The sequence below is a fragment of the Psammomys obesus genome, unplaced genomic scaffold (assembly GCF_907164565.1).
Source record: "Psammomys obesus unplaced genomic scaffold, mPsaObe1.curated_primary_1811, whole genome shotgun sequence".
Classification (NCBI taxonomy): domain Eukaryota; kingdom Metazoa; phylum Chordata; class Mammalia; order Rodentia; family Muridae; genus Psammomys; species Psammomys obesus.
Genome location: NW_026596134.1, coordinates 11108788 through 11131660, shown reverse-complemented (window position 1 = coordinate 11131660; position 22873 = coordinate 11108788). Strand labels below are relative to the sequence as shown.

General features: G+C 44.5%; 1 protein-coding gene across 3 annotated transcripts in view; it reads right to left on the bottom strand.

The window, feature by feature from the left end:
- Ttc7b (tetratricopeptide repeat domain 7B) overlaps positions 1–22873 on the bottom strand; it is a 179254-nt gene that overhangs the window by 66626 nt on the left and 89755 nt on the right. For all 3 annotated transcript variants that reach the window (XM_055592898.1, XM_055592896.1, XM_055592897.1), the window contains exons 9-14: positions 18819–18902; positions 17877–17981; positions 16174–16291; positions 14221–14278; positions 8336–8408; positions 5458–5618 (exon numbers count right to left, since the gene is read on the bottom strand). In XM_055592898.1, the coding sequence (XP_055448873.1) occupies positions 5458–5618; positions 8336–8408; positions 14221–14278; positions 16174–16291; positions 17877–17981; positions 18819–18902 (599 nt within the window). The remainder of the gene's footprint in view (positions 1–5457; positions 5619–8335; positions 8409–14220; positions 14279–16173; positions 16292–17876; positions 17982–18818; positions 18903–22873) is intronic.

Here is a 22873-nt window from a genome sequence, read left to right as displayed (position 1 = left end):
TAGACATCTGTAATCAATCACGTGGAAGGAAGGGACAGGAGGAAGTTCAAGGTCATCCTCAGGTATACAGAGAATTCAACAGAGAATGGTCCAGCCTGGATTAGAGATCCTGTCACAGTAACCACCACACAGTTGGCACTAAATGAAGAGCTTAGAAACAGCCTAGAAGCCACAGTTTGAACACCTGGTTCAAACTGCAGTGGCACTGTGCAGCAAGAGGGAAGAGGATCCTTTAAATATGTGATACTGGTCCAACTGGATAGCCACATGAGGAAACAAGAACACAATTGATTCCTCACCCCACATGTTCATAAAGGCACCAACCCTAGATAGAGCCCCAGGTTTTAGTGTAAAACATTACATGACTTTAGAGGCTAATTTAGGAGACCACCTTCCTAATCCTGGAGGAGGGAAGGTTGCTTAACATAGAAGGTTCTGTTCATTGGTGTTAGGTCTGGTGGTATAGGCTTGTGATCCCAGCTACTTGGGAAGCTAAGGGAAGAGGATCACATCAAGGCCTGCCTGGACTACATAGTAAATTCATGGCCAACTGAGGCACCTTAGTGAGGTCTCAAATTTTGAAAAGAATACTGGGATTTAACTAAGTGGTATGCATGAAGTACACACACACACACACACACACACACACACACACACACTACCCCCTTTCACCCTCCCCAACACAATCCCCACACTCGTGCATGCACTGTTTAAGGGCATGCTCCATAAAGTCAAATACTTTGAAACTAAGAACTCCTGCTCAACAACTGACAATTAAGAGGAAGCAAAGTGGGCTGGGCTGTGGTCCAGTGGTTAGAGCACACATAGAAGACCTGGGTTTTCATACTTAAGAGCAGGCTCCATGCTCAGCAGTGGCTAAGACAAATGAACTCAATGGTACTTTTAGAGGTTTTTGTCTCATAATGCTTTGCTAGGCATTTTTCTACCTTACATGTCTTTTGCTTATATATAATAGTTTCCAGTTTTATGTTTTTGTAAGATTTCTCTGTGTGTGTGTCAGCCTCTGAATGTGTTTCGTATACCTTTTCTTTGGCACTCTCCCCTGCCCCCATCTGTTTGTTCTATCCTATTCTGGTTTGTTTTTATTGTTGTTGTTGATCCACAGGCAGCAGAAGGAGACTGTACACTGGGCGTAGCTTCAGGATATATGATGACCTCAAAGCCCGCCCCCACAGTGACACACCTACTCCAACAAGGCCACAGCTCCTAACCGTGCCACTCCTGTGGCCAAGGACTCACACACGAGTCTCTGGGGGCCATTCCATCAAACCAGCACGGGCCCCCAGAGATTTATTCATATATTCAAATGCTTGGTTCCCAGCTGGTGGAAGTGTTTGGAAAGGATTAGGAGGTGTGACTAATGGAGATGGTGTGTCACTGTGGGCAGGCTCTGAGCTTTCAGAAGCACATGGCGTTCCCAGGTTGTTCTCTCCAAGAAGAAGCTCTTAGATACTGCTTTAGCACTATGCCCAGGCTCCCAGCCATGATGATCAGACTCACCCTCTGAAACTGTGTAAGCCCCAATAATTGTTTTCCTTTATGAGTGCCTTGTTCATGGTGTTTTGTCACAGCAATAGAAAAGTAACCAAGACACTGCGCTTTAAAGAGCCAAGGTACTTCCCTAAGCACCACCTTGGGGACCAAGCCTTGACACCTGCGTCTTTGGAGGACATACCTCCAAACCAAAGCATATAGCATATGCTTTCAGCATGGTTTGATTGTCCCCAAGGGTTGTTGGAAGCTTGATCCTCAGTGTGATGTTGGAAAGTGGTAGAACCTTTAAGAGGTGGGCCTAGTTCAAGGTAATTATGTCACTGGGGACACTGCCCTTGGAAATAACTGATATTATTTTTGTTGTTTTTGTTTTTTGAGACAGTTTCTCTGTGTAGCCCCGTCTGAGCTGGAACTTGCTCTGTAGACCAGGCTGGCCTCAAATGCACAGAGACCCACCTGCTTCTCGAGTGCTGGGCCTGTAGGAGTGCACCATCACCACCTGGCAACTGATGGAATTCTTACAGGGTCACGGCTAATTTTCTATTGACTAGACTGCTATAAAAGCGCAAGGCTGGACCATTCCTGTTCTCTTGATTCCTGTTCATGCTTCATCTGTGCATGTGATCCCTCCATGTACACCTACCACGATGCACTATATGTGATAGAGCCGAGGTCACCCCATCAAAGCTGAGCAGAACCTAACCTCTAGACAAACATTTGGAAAAACTCTTTTCTTTACAAATGTTAACCCAACTTCAGACTTTTGCTATAGTGATGAAAAACAGACTAATACAGACGGGGTAGAGCGGGAGGATCAGCTGCTTCTATGAGGACCTTCAGCCACCTTTTCTGGCAACTCTTCAACAAGACAGACAAGGGGGACCCTAATGGGAGGATTTTCATGCCTAGAAAACAAATTGGAACATAATATCACTAGCTGTGGCTTAGCAATAAAAGAAGCCAGAGGCAACCCTAGGCTCTAGGGTCTGAAGTTCTGCTGGGGACAAATTCATCAAAACAAACATAATTTCTTGCAGTTGGGACAAGACTGGCCATCACTCTTGTTTTGGTTGGTGCTATATGTTTTACCCAGGTTGGCAGGGAACCATGGGATCCACAGCTGTATCTGCTCTCAGCTTTTAGTAGGTATTCTTGGGAAGAAGTTTCCCATCACAGAGGAAGAAAAACAAATACTTGAAAAGCAAACAAGTCCTGGGCTGTTCTCGGATCTAAGCGATACCGCAAGCTCTGCTTTTTCCAGCTTACAGCTTAACATTAAAATAACAGGCTTGTATTCCTCAAATATCTCCACTGCTGCTCTCATTCCTACTCCTGGAGAAGGCATCAGCTGCTGTCACTTGGAGGCATTGCCACGCTAGCCATCACTGCTGACTGCTTTCCGTGCAGTGTGACTATTAGTCTAGGAGGCTCCTCTAGGGTGCTAGGATGCTCGTGAGACAGGAGCCACAGCTGAAGCGTAGCGTCTAATGAGGGCAGAGGGTGCGCACATGCATGGGCACATGTGTGTTGGAGGGAGAAATCAGAGAGGGTACTTTATAAAAACCAACGAGAGATTTTTTTTTTTTTTTTTTTTTTTTTTAGTTAATTTTGTATCCAGCCATGATGCTGAAAGTGTTTATCAGCTGTAGGAGTTCCCTGGTAGAATTTTTGGGGTCACTCATATATACTATCATATCATCTGCAAATAGTGATAGTTTGACTTCTTCCTTTCCAAACTGAATCTCCTTGATCTCCTTTAGTTGTCTTACTGCTCTAGCAAGGATTTCAAAAACTATGTTGAAGAGATATGGAGAGAGTGGGCAGCCTTGCCTTCCAGAAGCAGAAAGTCACACATGGTATATACTCACTTATAAGTGGATATTAGACATAATATAAGATAATCATACTAAAATCTGTACAGCTAAAGAAGCTAAGCAAAAAGGAGAACCCTGGGTAAGATGCTCAATCTTCATTCAGAAAGGCAAATGGGATAGACATCAGAAGAAGGTGAAAATAAGGAACAAGACAGGAGCCTACCACAGAAGGCCTCTTGAAAGACTCTACCCAACAGGATATTAAAGCAAAGGCTGAGACTTATAGCCAAACTTTGAGCACAGTGCAGGAAATCTTATGAGAGAAGGGGGAGATAGAAAGACCTGGAAGGATCTAGAGCTCCACAAGGAGAATAACAGAACCAAAAAATCTGGACTGAGTGATCTTTCCTGAGACTGATACTCTAATCAAGGACCATGCATGGAGATAACCTGGCCCCCCTGCACAGAGGTAGCCCATGGCAGCTCAGTCTCCAAATGGGCTCCCTAATAAGGGGATCAGGGGCTGTCTCTGACATGAACTCAGTGGCTGGCTCTTTGATTACCTCCCCCTGAGGGGAGAGCAGCCTGATCAGGCCACAGAGGAAGACTATGAAAGACAGTCCTGATGAGACCTGATAGACTAGGGTCAGATAGAAGGGGAGGAGGTCCTTCACTATCAGTGGATTGGGGTAGGGGCATGGGAGGAGAAAAGGAAGGGAGAGAGGGAGGGTGGAATAGGGAGGGAATGAGGACAGAGTTACAGCTGGGATACAAAATGAATAAACTGCAATAAATAAAAAAATTATATTAAAAAATAAAATAAAGAGTGAAAAAAAAAAGACAGATGAGAGAGATCAAGCACAACTGATCACACACTTTACTACTTCATCAGGTTGGAGAAAGAACCAAACACTTTTAAAAGTAATTTAACCACTTTGAGATTCTACGGGCTAAACATTATAGGATAAAATTTGGAAACACACAGGTGCCACAGAGCCGGTTTGAGACATGCCAGAAGAAAAACTGCAGCAAAGCTCTTTAGTTCACTCTGCAAACAGCTGAGCCCACAAAAGAAATCTCCAGTCACAAGTTTCCTGGATCATGAGGCGACGTGGAGAAGTGCCCTTTCCTTGAAGACAAAGAAATGTTTGTAGTGGAAATGTGTGAACCAGTTTTCCATGGAGTTTCTGAAAAAGCACTGATTAAAAGCACCACGAGAGGATGAGACAAGGGAGATCAAGCCAGAGCTGACCTATTTAAATGCTACTGCTGCACTTCTGAAAACAGAGAGAAAGTAAGGCACATTTCTTCCCTTCTCCCCCTGCCTCTCTACCCGAAAGCTGTCCCCACCCTGTTACTGGATCTGCAGCCGTGTAGGCACTTAGAACCTTCCAGCCTGCAGGAGTGTTTACTATTTCTGGCCTCTGTGTACTGGTAACTAAGCTCCACTGAGGATGAAATGGTAACCCAGTAGCCCGGACGACAATGTCCTCCACAAGGCCTAACCACCACAGCATGGAGTCAATGAATCCCACATCTGTGGGCTCAATAAAAATGTGACTCAGAGGACAGATGTGATGAGGGATAGGCAGGCTCAGCCTCTGGCTGCTTGTGATGATAATTCTTACAGTATGTATACGTACTGATTAACTTATTCAAGGAATTGTATTTCCTAGGTACTAAACTTAGGCTCAGAGAGCTCAAGTATCCTGATCCGAGTTACAGAATAATCACCCAGAGTTGGTTGTTGCCTCAGAGATACAGGACAAACAGGCTTTCAAGCAATTCTTCCCACATTCCAGCCACTGGAGTTTCACAGTTTTGTCACAGCCAAGTGTATTGGTGTTAGTATTTACTTAATATTTTTCTTGAAAGCTATTAAAATATTCACCTGCCTTCTTGGTACACTGTGTGTTCCAGGAAACACGGTGGGGAAGAACTGATGAGGGTGACCTGAGCTGGGGAAGGGTAACGAGGCAACAGCCTACTTTTAAGCATTGGAGGAGGGGTAAACAGGAGTAACAGAGATTCTCTGTCCTCCTTGAGTGTCCATGAAGGTCTCACATCTGACAGACTGGAAAGGAGGAGGGTGAGGCCCATTCAAGAATTCCACAGTAGGATGACTTACATAAAATTTTCTGGGTACTCGCTCAGGGCCATGTCGATGATGTTGAGAGCGTCATGGTAGTGCTTCTGGGCTGACAGCAGGAGAGCAAGGAGGTGCAGGGAGTTGGCATCGTCACCTTGGAGCTGAAGAGCTTGGCGGACGTATCCTAGAGCTTCTGGTATCTGGTTTAAAACAAAACCAAAAAGAATGTTTAGACACAGCCACACAGGAGGCCATGGCTCCATCTGGTTCACTGTGAGCTGCACCACTGCATGCTGCATCCACATTTTCAGGGCCGTCTGAATGGCAGCCTCAGGATGCTGGCCAAGAGAGCACCTCCTACCAAGGGACCAGGAGAGACCCCACTTAACTGCCCACCACGCCTTTTCCATCTCTCTAAATCAACACTTTCTCACTTTTGTTCCCCATAGAACGGACGTGCTTTGATTTTGTCTACGATGGTTTCAGTGTAAATGGAGACACAGACAAGCTACCAGGGGTTCTTCATGGAATTAAACTGCCTTAGCTGAACCATTCTCCCTCTTCAGAATATTATTGAAGTTAAAATACTTCATAAGCCATGAGACCTTTAGCAGAGCTTTCTAAGGACCAGCTGTCTGGATCTCCACTGGACATGAAGGAAATATGCAAACAAACAAACAAAACCCCACATCTTTCTAAACTATAACCCAAAGTAACTGCATGCAAGAAACAAATTACAGGATTACTTGCAAAGCAGATGTATCCAAATCCAAGCAAGTCCAGACACAACCTTGATCATAAATGCGACAGCTGCTCAACATGTTGTGGATGTGGTACATACATGTGTGCTTGCCTGTGGATGTGCATGCAGAGGCCAGGGGTTGGCATGGGCTGTCTTCTCCACCCTCTCCCCCTTCTTTTTGAGGCAAGGTCTCTCACTGAGCCCAGAGCTCCCAGGATCTGCCTGTGTCTGCCCTACAGTGCTGTGCTTACTGATATGTCACTGTACCTGGCTGTCCCCTAAGTGCCAAGGAGCAGCACCTTACCCACTGAGTCATCCTCCCATGTCTTCCTCATGACATGTTCTTTAAAAGCATGCAGCCCAGGATTACATGTTCAGTAGACATTTGAATACTTTAGATCTCACAGATTCAATAGAAAGGAGAATCTTAAGTTGGATTTCAAAACAGAGCTGGGGACAGAAGCATTCTGACATATCTACCCAGGGGACTGCTGTGTGGCCTCCAACTCTATCCTTTAGCTCTCTTACCTCTTCCCAAGTCAGGAACCTCTGCCCTTAGGAGAATCTATGACTTCTTTTTCCAAAGCCTCCTTGTTTTCATGGGCCTACCCCTTAAGTGCTGGCTATGGAGGCCTTCTTTGGAACCCTAGAGTCACGGCTGTTAGAGTTGGCCACAGACTTCACTGGCAGGGAGAAAGCTGAAGTACAGAGGGGTAAGATGCTTGAGTACTCTCTGAGTATGAAAATGGGGTGACTCTGGCTGTTCTGATCCCTCTCTGCCCTCTCCAGGAGGGTCACTACCTCTGTCCCAGTTAACAAGGACACACTTACTTAGAGCCTGGGTGCTTTAACACTGCATTCCTACAATCCTTGTGGATGGACTGTTATCTGTAAGACCCCATCTACTTACCCCCTCTCTGGGGCGTCAACCTCCTATGTGACCATCACTCAGCCTGAAGTAGGGAGGCAAAGGCAGCCATCCTCATGGTGCTGGTTTTCAGGGATGGTCAAATATTTAGTGACAGAGTTGGGCTCAAAATGATGTCTTTAGAGGGGAGTGGATTGAGGGGTTCAGAGCTAGCTCCTTCATTCAAAAAGTCTTGCTATCAAACACATACCAGGCATTGTTTTGAGTGTTAAGACAATGACAATGGCAGCCATGGGTCCCCTCCTCCTGCAACCTCAAGTGAAAAGGACTGATACTATATAAGGAAGGGTTTCATGAGGAGGTGCAAAGAAAGCAGATGCTTAGTGTTCAGCCCGCCTCTGGTACAGCAGCAGCTCCTGGCCAATCCAGCTGTGAGCCATATTCCATCAGCATGACAAACCTTTCTAGGCAGGCATCTTGGTTGCCTCTGTTCCCAGGATGCCAATGGGAGCCACTTCTTAACATTATTTTGAAGCAACTGAGAAGGGTAATGCACTCCTTGGCCCAGCCTATGGGGAATGACGCATCTTAGGAGCCAACCTCTAATTCACCCTTCAGTTTACACTCAGGAATGTGCTGGGGTCACCACCCAGGTCTTGCACCTAGTGAGCTGGCAAGCATATGGCTGCAATTTCTAGAACAGCTGGGAGGGAGTAGGGATACTTGAATATGAAAGGCAACTCAAGATGGCTCTGGGAAGATGAAGGCCAGAAGGCTTGGCTTTCTAGTGAGAACATGCAACACTGTGAATGTTCATATCATCTGTATCAACATCTATTTTAAAGGGTCTATCGTCTCTTGTTGATGCCTTCTAGCATTTTCCAGTTAAGCATAGATGGCTTTGTGACAATCAGGCTCCAACCAGTGGCTAAATCCCCACCATGAAGCTCAGCACTGGGTCCCACCCCCCTGTCCCTGTTAGCAAAGGCCAAAGGATCTTTGGTGACCCATAGAGTCAGGGTACATGCCTTGTCCTGCACTCATCTGACCCCAAACTGGATCCTCTAGATTTGTGGATTTATTCTCAAGAATAAATAATAGAAGCCTAGGTCTTCTATCTTCACAGCACAAGCTCATACTGAATTGAGCCCCAAGGTCTTTTCTGAGAGGAGCTGGCTTCCCCTGAGAGCAGGGCCCAGCTTCCAAGCCAGCCTCAGTTAAGGGAAGACAGTCTTACGATACCTCCAACTGAAAGACCTGGATGGGGACAGTGTGTACCAGGCTTAGGGGACATTATAAACACTGACCTGTCTGGAGATGGCGAGCTGCAGAGCCAGGTAGAATGCTGCTTGGTGATCTGTAGGTGACAGGCTATGGGCCCTGAAAAAGTATTTACCACTATTAGAACATTAGGCCGCTTTTACTTGCCCTATCACAAGTTGCATTTTAAAGTCAAAGCCACATTTGACTTCAAATGTGAACATAGTTGAACAAGCTGAACATAATTCAGCTGAACTACATACCATTTCATTAGCATTCTTCAATACCAATGAATGTTACACATTCTAACCATGATACACAGATACAAAATGGCCACCGAGGTTCCCAGACCGTGAAGGAGCCTAGAGACGAGGAAACCACAGGCCACAGAGCCTGGCTTCTTCAGCAGATTCTTCCCTTAGCTGAACAGAAACCCACGTGTCATGCTGGGTCACATAAAACCAAATGTGCAGGCTTTAAGCCCTGAAGAAATATTCACTCTTTTTCAGTATAAACCCTTGGCCAGACAATGGCTACTTTGGTTAAGTTTGGTGTGGTTTTAATGCTACTTCATCCAAATTTCTGGATTTCAGAAAAACCATATGAAAATCAAAGACCAACTTTGCTTATAAAATGAGGTTTGGGTTTTTGTGAACCAGAAGGAGAAAAGAAAGACACCTATTCATTCTATGAGGATTCTACTAAATTCTATGCAGTTTACTAATTGTGTTCCTATAACTATGTTGTGTGCCAGTATGGTAGGACACGAGGCTTGGCTCCTTTAACTGGCCTTGCTGCCGGATGCAAAGAGGCTGCATTGGCTGCCTAACAGATTGCAAAAGTGATCTTTTTCAGCTTTTATGTGAAAGTTAAAATTGTTTTTCATCAGAAGCAATTCAAAATGTGACAGTGTACAGGACCTACTTTTGCATTTAACACTCTGGTAGGAAGAGAAAAACAAATTTACATAGGTTAAAGGGACCATGGAACAGACTAATTACAAACCATGGGTCCTGGAGAGCAAACAACCATCTCTGACAACATTCTGTGATCAAAGAAGGAACTTCTACCAGCAGAAAGCAGATTCAAGATGAAACAGAAAGCTAAATCATCATGGAGTCATCTGTGACCAACTTGCCAAAGTTTTCCATAGATATAAGGCCTTTTAGTTAACTGTCAGTCTTCCATGGGAAAAGAAAAAGGTCTTCTAATACGTGCAACCTAGAAAACATGTCATCCATAAACTTGGGCATTGTTTGGGCAAATGCCATGTGTGCAGGACTGGGGTTTGCCCTTTTCTTAATCTTCTGATTTACTTAAAAATTGTTATTATTATTTGTGTGTGTGTGTGTTGTGTGTGTACATCTGTGCAGGTAAGCTTGCCTGTGCATGTATATCTGGAGGACAGAGTAGCTGTTTCTTTCTTTCTCTCCTTCCTCCCCCCACTTCTTCCCTTTCTTTTTTAGTTGTGGCCTGGTGTCTCCCTGAACCTGTGGCTCAAAGTTCTGACTAGATTAGCTGGCCAGTGAGCCACAGGGTCCCGCCTTTCTCTGCCTTGTCTGCACTGGAAATAAGGGCATCAGTTGCCACACCCAGCTTTTAGGCAGGTGCTGGGAGTCAAACTCAGATTCTCAAGCTTGTGCAGTGAGCATTTTACCCAGAATCCCATGGCTTCTTTTGTTAATATTAAGAGCAAAACAAACTCACTCCTGAGGAATCTTCACTAGCAGCCTAGCTACAAGCCACAACCTCTAGGCTTTTCTGCCCTGTGTTTAGAGGTGGAGGCCGAGAACTGTGTCTTCACTGCACGGTGCTTGCATGATTTGTAAGCACTGGCTCTCCATGCATTTGCACATGAAAGGATTTTTTTTCGGTGTTTGTAAGTGAGGTAAAAATTTATGGTTTCTGTCTTCCCTAATTATCCATTGAAAATGAGTCCAAAATTGGTTATAAAAAACCATTTTATTATATAGAGTAATTTATTTTGTCTCATCTTCTTTCAAAAATAATAAAGCAAGGTTTCAACTGCCATCAAAAATAGTTTGTCAGAACTATACTTTTTCCTCAGCCCAGTTTGTATTTTTCCACAAATTAAGTTAAATCATGGTTGCTTCTATCCAGTGCCAACTAAGTGAGAAGCTGGCAGATGACCTGGAGAATTCAGTGTGGATGATTTTTTAGTTATGGCAAAGGCCCCACTCTGGTCTCAACAAAGGATTGTGAACCACTAACCAAAGGCCTGTAAAAGAAACAAATGAGAAGTGCTAGCAATTTCTAGGGTGCCTTACAGTGACTTCTAAAGAATTTCCAGTGAGGCTAACAATGAGAATCCAACTGCCAATTTCTAATGAAGTGAACCCTAAAGCATGCATAGTTTAACTGCCTTGTTTGGGAAATTTTGCAAAATGAATTGAACAGAAGGACTACTTTATGGAGAAAAAAAGAAAAGAAAAAAGGGGGGTTAGGTGGGAAATAGCAAATGAAACAAGAAAAATCAAGTGGGGTTTGCCCCTGTAGATGCCACATGCTTGTTACAGTTGTGCAGGACAGCTCACGCAGCTAAGCTCCTAGGACAAGGACCGTTTCATATCTTACTGCTAACACAGTCAACAAAAACCAGTGTTCATGCAGCTGCCAGCCTGAAAATTCTGCACGAATCTGAGGCAGCTCCACAAGCCATCCTTCTGCAGGAGCATCTGGCCAGGTTGCAAAAGAAAATTTAGACGACTAAAAATTCCACCACAGGATGCTCATTGCGCTTCTTTATTGGCAAAGCACCTATATCTTAACTAATTCAATTCTTCCTCCATGAAAAAAGAGGTTACCCATATGTCCAGCCATCCTCCCACCTGCCTACCTACCCATCTTTCTACCCACCCATCCACCAACCCAGCTACCTCTTTATTTACCTACTCTCCCTTTTATCCACATACTCTTCCATCCATCCACCCACCCACCCACCTACCCACCCATCTATCCACTAATCCATCCACCTACCCATCCTTCAGCTCACCTGCTTATTGACTTAACCTTTCTCCCATCTACTAATCCACCTACCCACTCCTACCCCTTCATCCATTTATCTATCCATCTATATTCTGTAGTACTCACAGTACTTACTCTGAAGAATAAGTCTGGGGCTCTAGGGAGTCTGGAGATGAATAATACAAGTGCCTTTCCTTAAGGAGTTCTTCCCGCCCCACAAGAAGGGAAGACCCAAAATGATCATCATGGTGTAATGGATACAGTGGCCAGACAGAGACATACTGGGTTGCTGTTGCAATATGGATGACTCAGACTACCTGGCTAGACCCCGCACATCCAGCACATCCCTAAATTCCAGCTCCAACACTGTCTGGAGCTGAGCCAAGAATATAGGCAACGTTGATCAGTTTTGATTCTGCCTTTTAAAGCACAGGTCTAAAGGCAATGATGGTTACAATTTATGAAGTATCTACCATAAGCATCTTACCTAAGAATACCCAGAAAAGGAGGCAAAAGCAGAAATGGAACGGGGGACTATCAGATGCCAAGGTTTGGTCTTTATACCAACACCCTGCTGCCTTGTTTGGCTAATTTTTCTAAGTCCCTTTCACTTCTGATTACAATGGGCACAGAATTCATGAATGCACATTGGTTAAATCAGGGCTCTTTCACTAGTTATTCACATTAAGATGTCCAGGTGGCTTTAGCACTGAAAGCCCTGCATTCCAGGGATAGCTCAGCCCCAATCTACCATCTTCTTCATGCAAAACAACCACATGTAAGCCTAAGCTAAGGGGAGAAGAGATAATAAAGCGAGGCTGCACAGCCCATGCCACTCTGAGTGGTAAACACAGGTGATGTAATGCCACTGCCTCCCCTGAGAGCAGTGTTTACTAGGGCACTCATGACACATGCTGTCAGGATCTTTGGGACTGCTTTTCTCAATAGGATGTGAAAGTTCACTGAAGCAACAGCTTATAACACTGCGCACAATGGTGTTTTTCTTGACCATACTTTTGTTCAACATGAACTGGTTGAGGTGACTGGGTTATGAGGAAGAACAGCTGATAACATCCAGATAAAGTTATACCACTTTGAAACATTCAGACATTGCCCCTTTGAGTTTTCCAGAGAACAAATCTTTCCAAATTCTGCCTCTAGTTATGCTTAAGACTTCATTCCCATAGGCTGTATCTGCAAACCTGTCCCTCTTTTAAATGTACCACTTTTTTTTTTTTTTTTTAACAAAACAAATGAACAACAAAACCAGAAGCAAACTGAAAGTATAAACAGAACTTTGGGGGGAACTATATAAAATACATAGTAGAAAAACATTTCTCACCCAAGCGGTTCTAAATGATCTATTTTCAGTTAAGAAGTAATACAACCTTTCTTATTTACTTAAAATCTTTTCTTTAAAGCTTTTTATTAGGTCTCCAATTCACTAAAATAGTCAATGTTCACTTGAAACAAAATCATTGTCCATTTGAAAAACAGTCTGTATTTCACACAAAACTAATTTAGGTTAGCCTTCTGCAATGTAGTCAGTTAGAAGGGTTTGTTGCTTCTTAGTCCTCTTATGAACAAACATGTTAAATCTCTTTGAATTCAAATCTAAGTAGAAAAGGCACAGAAATGAATTCAGGCCGACAGAACAGCTGTTACATAACCCTCAGTTACACAGGCAGCCCCAGGCAGACCACCATTGTGGATGTTTTCAGAGAACCAGTGAGATGTGCTGACTTAAAGGAAAGCGAAACAGATGTGATGGCTACTTTCTGAGGCATCCGTGTGCGGGTTTGACAAACCAGAACTGGAGAAAGTAAAGCCTGGAACCATTTGAAATGGAAACACTTTCGTGCTCTGGGCTGAGAAACACTAATAATAAGAGTGAACCCAGAGACAGGGGTGTTTGCAGATGTCAACAGATGTCAATCAAGAATCAGAGTGGCAAAGTGAAAGAGTTATGAACCAGCCTGCCTGGAAACAGAAATGAGGCAGGGTACTTTCAAGTAGCAAATCCAAGTGATAATGACTTCATGAAAAATGGCACATGAGCAACGTAACAGATCTGCAGCAAGCAACGCTGAGGAAAGGAGCTAACAAAGCTGGCTGGTACAGGGAGATTTTCAAAGGAGTGACTGAGTATTAACATAGTTTTAAGAGATCAACGTAACTCAGGCGTATTTAAAATAACAGGATCAGTTTCAATTCTGGATTTCACCTTACAGGGCTGTATTTTCAGGGACCAGTTTAATTTTGATAATTTATTATACCCACAGTGAGTAAAATCAAGTACAAGTAAAACTACCTTCCGTCATGAGATCCCAGCTCTACACTGGTCCAGTCTACATCCCCAATAACTCCTTTCACTCCTGCACCTCATCCCCACACTGCGATGCCTTTATTGCTTGTCCTGTCTGTCCAGGTGTGTACAGGAGCTTGGAGATACAGCGTTTACAATGATAATGCATTGCTCTGTGTTCAAGAAAGGCACAAGGAGAGAGACAGTGGCAAGGTACTGTGGAGCAAGGCAGGTCAGGGAGTTTGGGATGGCTGCTAACACAGTGTTTCAGACACTTTCAAATCCTTAGCTTCTTCAGCTCTTAATGTAAAAGCCAGAAAAGAAGGACCTCTTTTCAAGAGGACGACAAATGCCTTTAATAAAAGAACCATCTCTCTAGTCAAAGTGTCTATCTTTCTTGAGCTGAAATTACTTTATCAGGAATGACTAAAAAGTACCCAAATGGATAAAAAGATTGAAAGTGTAGCCGAATGAGAGGTCCTCTGCTTCCAGCTTTGAGGTTTTATGTTTGCTGCTCAAGACAACATACTCCTGGGGGCAAAACACTGTTTACATAACCTTTAAAAATACCCTGCCTTTCTCATACTCATCATACTCAGTTGTCACTACGCGCAGCAAGTGAAAAGATGAACTCCCACTCACCTCTGAAATGCAAGAAGCGCCTTCCTCTGCAGGACCTCCTGCATCCCTCGCAAAGAAGCTGAGAAAAGGGTTCTGTTAGTAGGTGGCAGGAGAAGTTGGGGTGGGGAGTGGCAATACTAAACCCACTACAAAAGCCACGTTATATACCAGGTTCTGAGTGCCTACTGCACGAGGCACTGTTAGGGTAGGAAGCCCAGTCCCACCCCCAAGGCTCTTGCGATGATCAGTGGACATCACTGTGGAACAATGTCAATAAGACAGTCTGAGCTTTGGGGACCTTCTCAGTCCTACATGTCATGCACACAACCAGCTGTATTGCTCTGAGCGTGAATCTAATCTATTGTATCATTGTTACTTTCCCAGCACATTTCTGTTATATGTCAGAGATCCTTTGGCACTGAGCGGCTATGACCTTGGGACAAGAACTCTGGCTTGATGCTAGTTTAATTCATGCTGGCCAATGGCCAGGATTCTAGCACCTTGATGTCAACATAAAGAATGGCAAAACCCAACATGGGTGTAAGAATATCAGATAACAGGAGTGAGGCCTCCTGCCTGTGGGAAAATACTTTCCTGTATAGAAGAAGAGAAAGGGCTCCCTTACTGCCCACCCAGAAACAAAAAGGGCACTTTTTTTTTTTTTTTAAACTGGAGTCAGGAATAGTCCTGAGGGGTCTGTCTGTAGTTGCACTGCGGGAGGCCCTTATCTAATTGCTGCACAAGGGCAGCTCCTGGCAGCCAGGAAATTAGCAGTTGGAAGCTGCCCACAAGGCTGGACGTAGCTGGACCCAGGGCTACTCAGAACCTCCACTGATCTACAGAGAACCTCTGCTTGACCCAACTGAAGTTCCAGTGCTCTAAGAGGCCGAGGAGAGTGCACTTGTTCTAAAGGCTGTTTAGGGGTAGAGGCTGGATCGAGAATGTAGGCGGGTAAGTCTATGACACTCAGACTTTTCCTGAACATCGAGATTTGAAGACGTGCTGAGTATGGCCAATATAACATATGTACATGAAAAAAATAGCCAGAAATCCAGTATTGAGAAGCAATTGACATGCCAAAAATGCAGCATTTTAGGGTAGAGAAAAAAAAAGATTTGGGTTAATTTATAGGAATCAGTGGTACTCTGCTCTACTGTGATTGACAGGGCAGTAGGACTTCCCCAAGAGGCTGGCAACATTCTACCTGATGCTATGAGTGGTGCTTCAGGGCAGCTTGCCTTGTCTAGTCATTAAGCTATATACCTGTCTTTGAGGGTTTTTGTTTTGTTTTTTTTTGCTATTCATGTTATATTTAACAGCATGTTAAAAAAACAAATCAGAAAATAACAGCAACTTATACTTTCTGCAAAAGTTTTATTAAATATAGAAAACATAATGAAGAGTTACTTTAAAGTAAAGAAACCCATCAACTGAAACTCTTTAGTATATCCAAAACATATAAATCACCACCCTTGAGAACCATGGGCACTGGCTACCTACACTGCATGTGTACGATTTGTGGGCTGGAATATGAGAACAGTTATGAGAGCTAGAATAAGTGCACAGCCCCTGGCCAGGTGGGTGCTCCCTGCAAGGTTTTGGCTCTACCTTTTCTATACTACCGTCTACATATATACCGTCTCCTAGGCCCAGCACCCATCCCTCCCCTCAGGGATGGGCCCGGGCGGGAGCACGGCTGTGAGCGCTGCCTCTCCAGAGGTCTTGCTCTTCTCACTCTGGATGTAGGTTCCCAGCCCTGGCTGGGAACCTGGGCACCACTAGCCCCGTGCACCTCTTTCTACAGGCCGGGGCTCTGACATTCCCCGTCCTAATCTAGACAGAGAAGATGGGTGCCCTGGGGGGGGTCCCAGGCCAGGATACCAGGGTGGCCCAGCTCTGTGCCCTCCAAAGACAGAGGAGACTATAAGATGCTGCAGGGTGATCTCGGGCTCGGCAGGGTGGGGCGTCTCTCACCATCCGTGGCTTGCAGGCTATATGTGAGTCCCAGAGCTAGGTAGCCTTTGGCCTTGAATTCTGACGTTTTCTCTCCCACATCAACAACAGTTTTGGCAAACTTCTCAGCTTCTTCCAACTGAAAGTTAAAAAAACAACAACCTGTCAAACTTGTAAATCAGCTTCCATAAGCACCTGCTACTAAAAGTGGGTTTCTGATGGGTTGCTTTGGAAATAACCCCCAAACCTTCCAACTCTACCCTGGCAATTCTCTTTTCTTTACTGAGCCTTTTCAATGGTCTACTGGACTCCTATTTATCTTTTCTTTAAACTTTCCCCTTTCATTTCTTTGCCTTCTTTTCCAAAGTTGCTTTCATATTTGGTGGGTTTCTATTTTTTCCATCTTCATTTTTTCACTGCTTGGTTCTATAATGAGGATGGACTCAGGAGTCAGAGGTCAAATGAAATATGCTTAAAAAGAATAAGTTCTTGAAATGTCTTGTGTTTGGGTGTTTCCCTTTATTCATGACAAAAAGAATACATTTAAACTTGGATTCTCTTTGCCACAAGCTGTTAAAAATTTTCAAAACTCGACCTGTTTTACAGAACACAGCACATGGGCTTTGCTCCAGCAGATCTCTGTGAGAAATATGTAAACTGCACTCTCAACAAGATCTCTTGGACAGTTCATTAGAGAAAAAGTGAGATTTGTTTCTTTAAAAGTGCAGCAAATGATGGTGTTGACGCTGGATGTCGTACATAAGAGTTTATTATACTCTTGATTATTGAGGTCTTTGAAAATTGTAACAACAAAATGGTAAGAAGAGACATGCAGGAAAGGTTTGTTTGGGTGTTTAGGGCCTGTTTGTCACAGTAATAAGCAGAGGTGCCATTGGTAGGAGGGCAGCAGTCACTTGCAATCTAAGCCCTTGTTGTTCCCTTCCAGCCTCTCAGCACTGTCCCCTCTGCTCACAGCCCCAAACTGCCGACTCCACAGGCTCATGGCTGTGAGTCTACGTCTGCTTGCTCCTTTTCTCTGCTATGTTCCTTCAAGGGAAATCAAACAACAATGAATCACTTTCTTTACAAGGCTCAGTTTTCTCCTGCTGGGTGAGAATACATGGAAAAAAAAAAAAAAAAAGGCAGCAAGGACTGTAAGGGAAGAAAACATCCGTTATCAGGGAGTCTTGGGCTTTGGGGCAAATTATTCTTCATATTCCAAACTAATTGGATATGAAATTCAATCAAAGAAATTAAAACTCCACTGTAGGAGACAATTACCTATGCCACCAGCCCAGCGAGTAAATCAGTTTCTGTTTTCTAATGCTGTATTTGCTGTACTAGAGCCTTGATAAATCAGGCTACTGCCACATTCAAGTTTGAACAAGACAATCTGAAGAAAGTATTTGTGAAAGAGGATGCCTGAAGGAAGTTGTGTTATATATGTGTTGAGGCAGAGAGTAAATTTCTAAGTCAAAGGTGACTAGAAAGCTGTGGGACCTTCTTAGTCCTACATGTCACACACACAGTGAGCTATATCTCTCTGAGTGTGAATCCAACATATCCTATCATTTTTACTTTTCAAGCACATTTCTGTTAGAAAGAAAACCTGGAGCATGCTGGAAATCCACTGATTGAGGTGAGTGAGGCTTGGTATGGAAGCATGGAGGAAACTGGTCCTCGACTGGAGGCCCTGTAGAGGAGGGGACAAGCTCCCCACTTACCCAGTGAAGGGAACCCACACACAGCTTGGCTGCCAGAAGCGGGATGGTGGCATCATCCGGCTTTAGCCGGATACATTCCTTCAGCACCTTCACAGCACGGGCAGACTGCACAAGGAGAAAGCAATTCTGTAAAACTTACAAAGTCTGACAGAACGAAACATTCTAGCCTTCTTAGAGGGGTTTCCCAACCAAGCAGGGACCCAGGTCTGTGAGAACCAGAGCTTGGGCTCAGAGGGACAAGGAGTAAACTGTTATCAAGAGGAGGTTGAAATGTGCCTCTGGCACCTGCCTACCTCACTCTCTACTGTGTAGCCACTGCAACAATAAGAAAAAAATAGACTGCAGAAGTTTACACTGCTATGAAAACACAAACACATAATTAAAAGCAAACTAAACTGTGTTCCTGAGCTCAGTTGGCACAGTCTTCTACGTGAGACTTCACAGTCCACCAAATACCAGACTTACTAATGGCTGCACCTTTGTCAAGTGTACATATTGCAGGGCTGCCACCCTAAATATTAGTGAGTGGTTCTGCTTTTCTCTGATAACTCTAGAAGTAGGCACTTATCACTCCATTTTACTAAAAAAGAAATGGAGACACTAAGTGATATGTCTTCTGTCACTCAGCTATGCTAGCACCCCGGGCTTCCACAAAGCATCAGCAGTAAGACATCCTGCAGCATCTGCTGCAGACTTAAGACTTAACCATGTATATTTCACATGAGTGAGTAATAACAGGTTTTAAAAAAAGGCAAATTAAGAATCCTCATCTTAGTCCTACGCCCATCTTAGACCCTAAATAATTAACTTTGGCAGTCCATTTTGAAAAGGCCACAGGACTGTCTGTAATGGTGTCTTAGCCTTCCATGAGGTGGCAGGTTTATCCTTCATGAAATTCAATGACATAAACCTGGACAGAGTGGCACTCCTGAAGAGACTCACCTTTCCAGCAGCCATCAGCGACAGAGCAAATTGGTACCAGAGGTGGAACTCCTCAAAAGCAAACTTCATGGCTCTTTCTAAGCACTGGTTGGAAACAAAACAGAACAAAAAATAAAACAAAACAATGTGTATACACTGAGAACTGTTACAAGCAGAGCTGTGTTGAGTCTGCATTCACAATATTTCAGTCTGCCAGCTCTATTGACCTTGAATGCCTAGGATGCTCTGTCTTCTGAGGCATTCCCTCGCCATGCAGAGGGCAGTGCCAAGGGCTAGAACAGTTTACAGCTGACTCAGACACAGAGAAGTTTTGCTCTGGGAAGAGATGGAGGCTGGCACACGAGCACTCCAGACAAAAGGCCCAAAATGACAAGTGTTCATGGGCAGGAAACAGGAGCTCTGTGGGAAGTGACCATAAGCTTCAGGAGTGGCATTTGCAAGAACAGCCATGATGATGAGAAAGTTGGGAGGCAGGAATGACACTTTAGAAAGAGGGTGGAGACTGCGCCTCAACAAGGCCACGGCAAGCCCAGTGAATCCAATTTGGACAGACAGATCTGTGGGAGGTGAGGCTGAAGCCATGTCATCTCTGAGACAGCTGCTTTTCCAAGTAATTCTTTCTTTTCTTCTGTATCCTGGGATCTGCTGCCACCATAACTATGTGTTAATAAACTGCCTTCACTTTCCTACCCCAGCCCAGCGCCACCAGGGAAGGGCACACTCATGCTTCTTGGCTTCTGTGCTGCCCAGGCTGCTGTGGCACACAGTTCACAAACTGCATTCTCAGGTAGCAAGGTCTCTACAAGCAACATCATCACTGCAGAGCTAGAGGAGGGCCATTAGAGGCAAGTGAGGTAGAGATAGAGGAGGGCCATTAGAGGCAAGTGAGGTAGACCACAGTGGAGGTTAGAGAATGAAATGTTCGCGGAGCTTCAAAACCCACAAAAACGTTCACGTTAGAGCTAGGAAGGGCAAGCCAACACAGGAGGAGAGTGGGCAACATTACTCTTGAAGGGGAAGGAAAGAGAAGAACTGAGAGAAGGGGTGACTCTGGGGAGAGGGTGTGCAAGTATGTCGTCACTCAGAAAGGATCTCAGGAAGGAGCACTAGGTTGGAGACAGGCCAAGTAGCTGCTGGAGCTAATAAAGCCTCTGGCTCCTCGGGGATACTGTACAACACATTGGAGGACAGCAGGCCTTAGGGCCGGAGGATTGAAAAAAAAAAGGTGCAGGTGAGGAGTTACAGGAAGGTCTGTGGAGGCCAGACTGGAGGGTGCAAAGAGGCTACTTTATCATGCCCTCATTTCCTTGTGGAGGAGACTAGAGCAATCTTCAACAAGGAGGGCCGAGCAGACAGAAAGAAGACTGAGGGAGCACACCAGGCCCCAGAAGACACAGAGCACCCGGCTCCTGGAATAAATGTGCCCCAGCTGTCAGGCCATCCCATGATGAGGCTTCAAGTGAAAGGGGGACACAGGAGGTTGTCCATCCAGAACATGCTTTTTTTGTCAAGGTGGAGTGAGGTGGTTGCTGAGATAAAATGAAATAGAGCCAAGAGAGGCAAAGCAGGCAAAGAGAGGCTTGGACAACCAGGAAACCCTCCAACTGCTCATGTCAGGTGACCCTAGACTGGCCTGGTGTGCCCTGCACCTACAGCATGTCACACTGGTTTTCCCTGCAGTGCCCTAAAGCCAGCTCCGGAATAGAAAATGATGGAACTCTCATGGCTAACAAACAGAGAGAAGGGCAGGGAGCAGGACCAAGAGGCTCACAGAGGTGGTGACGCACAAACATGACACATAAACACAATAGGTAATACACAATAAAAGCAAAATGGGGTGGCTGGAGAGGAGAGAAGACAACTCTTAACATTATTAGGGGCTGTTGCTGGCTCATTTGCTAAAGTGCTTGTTGTACAAACACAGGGACAGGACAGGACTGAGTTTGGATCTCTAACACCCATATTAAAAAAAAAAAAAAAAAAAAAAAAAAAGCCAGGCATGGCAGTGTGTTCCTATGAGGCAGATCCAGAAGGACCCTGGTAGATCACTGGTCAGCTAATCTAATCATCTAATCTGGTCCAAATCAGCAGTCTCTTGGTTAGTGAGAGACCTTGTCTCCAAAATAAGGTGGAGAGCCACTGGAGAAGACAACTGACATTAACCTCTGGCCTCCTCACACAACACATGCCTTTACACAAGAAAACAAGAACACACACACTCACATACATGAACATGCACATATACGTGCACAAACTCAGGTCAAGAGATTTTACCAACTGAGCAATTTGGCCAGCTTGATTTTTGCTTGATTTTTTTTTTATTATTTATTTATTTATAAAATTATCAAAGTTAGAGGCACCTTGATTTTTCTAAGATCTTTTTCTGAAGTTGTAGAAATTAGAAATAAATAACAGTGCTACAAGATCTAGCAAACTGGCCACTGAATAGATAGAAACAAGAAGCCCACGGTTATACAGAACCGGGTTTATGAAAGAGCAGAGTCAGGCAGGGTGGCACACGACCTTAGCCCCAACACTCATGACTCAGGCAGGCGAATCTCTGAGTTAGAGGCTAGCCTGGCCTACATAATGAGTTCCAGGCCTGCCAGAACTATAAAATGAGGGGATGGGGGAGAAACAGCAAGCTAGAAACTTTACATCAAACAGCACTATGACTACTTACTCATAAGGAAAATATTTTAAATTGAATTTTACCTCAGTGTTTCATAAAAATATGTTTTGGGTAGACTAAAGACAAATGTGATCAACAAAGCTATAAACCCACAGGGCACTAAAGAATATCTTTCCACTCTGATTAGGAAATTCACCCTTCACATACACAGATTGCATAATACTTGTCATTTTATCCCTGATTCAAATTTACACTAAGAAGTCACTACTGTCTTTTTAGAAAGTAATTCCATATAAGGCCCTTGCAAACCTGAGCCATCATGTGGGCTTCTTACTTCTGGAGCGAGGCTTTGGTAGCACCGGCTGTAGCCAGGTGCTCTTCTAAGCATTGGCTCCTTGGATCATCCTTACAGCCCTATACAGCACAGGAAGTGCAAGCACCACCCTCCTTGAAGGGCAAGCAGGCTGAAGCACTCAGATCATTTCAGGATGCTGATGATAGAGGCAGCGGCAGAGAGCTGAGATGCTGGCGGCCACAACACTCAACTGCACTTAGCTCGCCTCTCTTGCTGTGTGCTCAACAGGGGGCATGATCCCTAGGAACTTCAGGCTCCAGCAGTACTCTTTCTGCTAATGAGGTGCTGCGCCCAAAGCCTTTTTGAGATGGATCCCTGAAGCTATTAAAGACTTTCACAATCTGCAGAATTTTCAAGAAACTTCACTGATTTCATGATGGTCTGCTAAATGGTACATTTCCAGCCTATCTTTAAAAGTACGCAGTTTGACAAAGACCAAGTATGCATTCCCTCTACAATGTTTTCCACAGTCTTCTAGCTCAAGCGCCTCTTTCAGGACAATAGCAACCCACATCCTATGATAAGCCATGGAGGAATCATAAAGGGAGTCAGAAAGGCTGAGAATGTGCCTCAAAAGGGGTGGGGATACACACACACACACACACACACACAACCAACCAGCCAACCAAATAACTGAAGATCCTAAGGACTTAGCCGGGTGTGATAAATGCCTGTAATTTCAGTACTCAGGAGGCTGAGGTAGGAGGCCAGCATGTACTACATAGTGAGACCCTGTCTCAAAAACGATGACAGTAGCTGGAGAGACTAGAGGTTAAGAGCACAGGCTGCTCTTCCAGAGGACCTGGTTTGATCCCCAGCACCCACACGGCAGCTCACAACTGTCTCTAACTCCAGTTCCACGGGCTCTGATGCCCTCTTTTGGTCTCCTTGATGTGTACATGGTGCAGATACACATGCAGGTAAAACAGTTATTAATACAAAATAAAAATATTTTTAAAAAGCAGAGAGAGAAAGAGAGCAAGAGAGAGAATATGGAAACCAACAGTGCTAACCTCCCCCCAGATCACAGGTGTGTGCATTCTGTGTCACAGCTGACAGTCCTGTCTT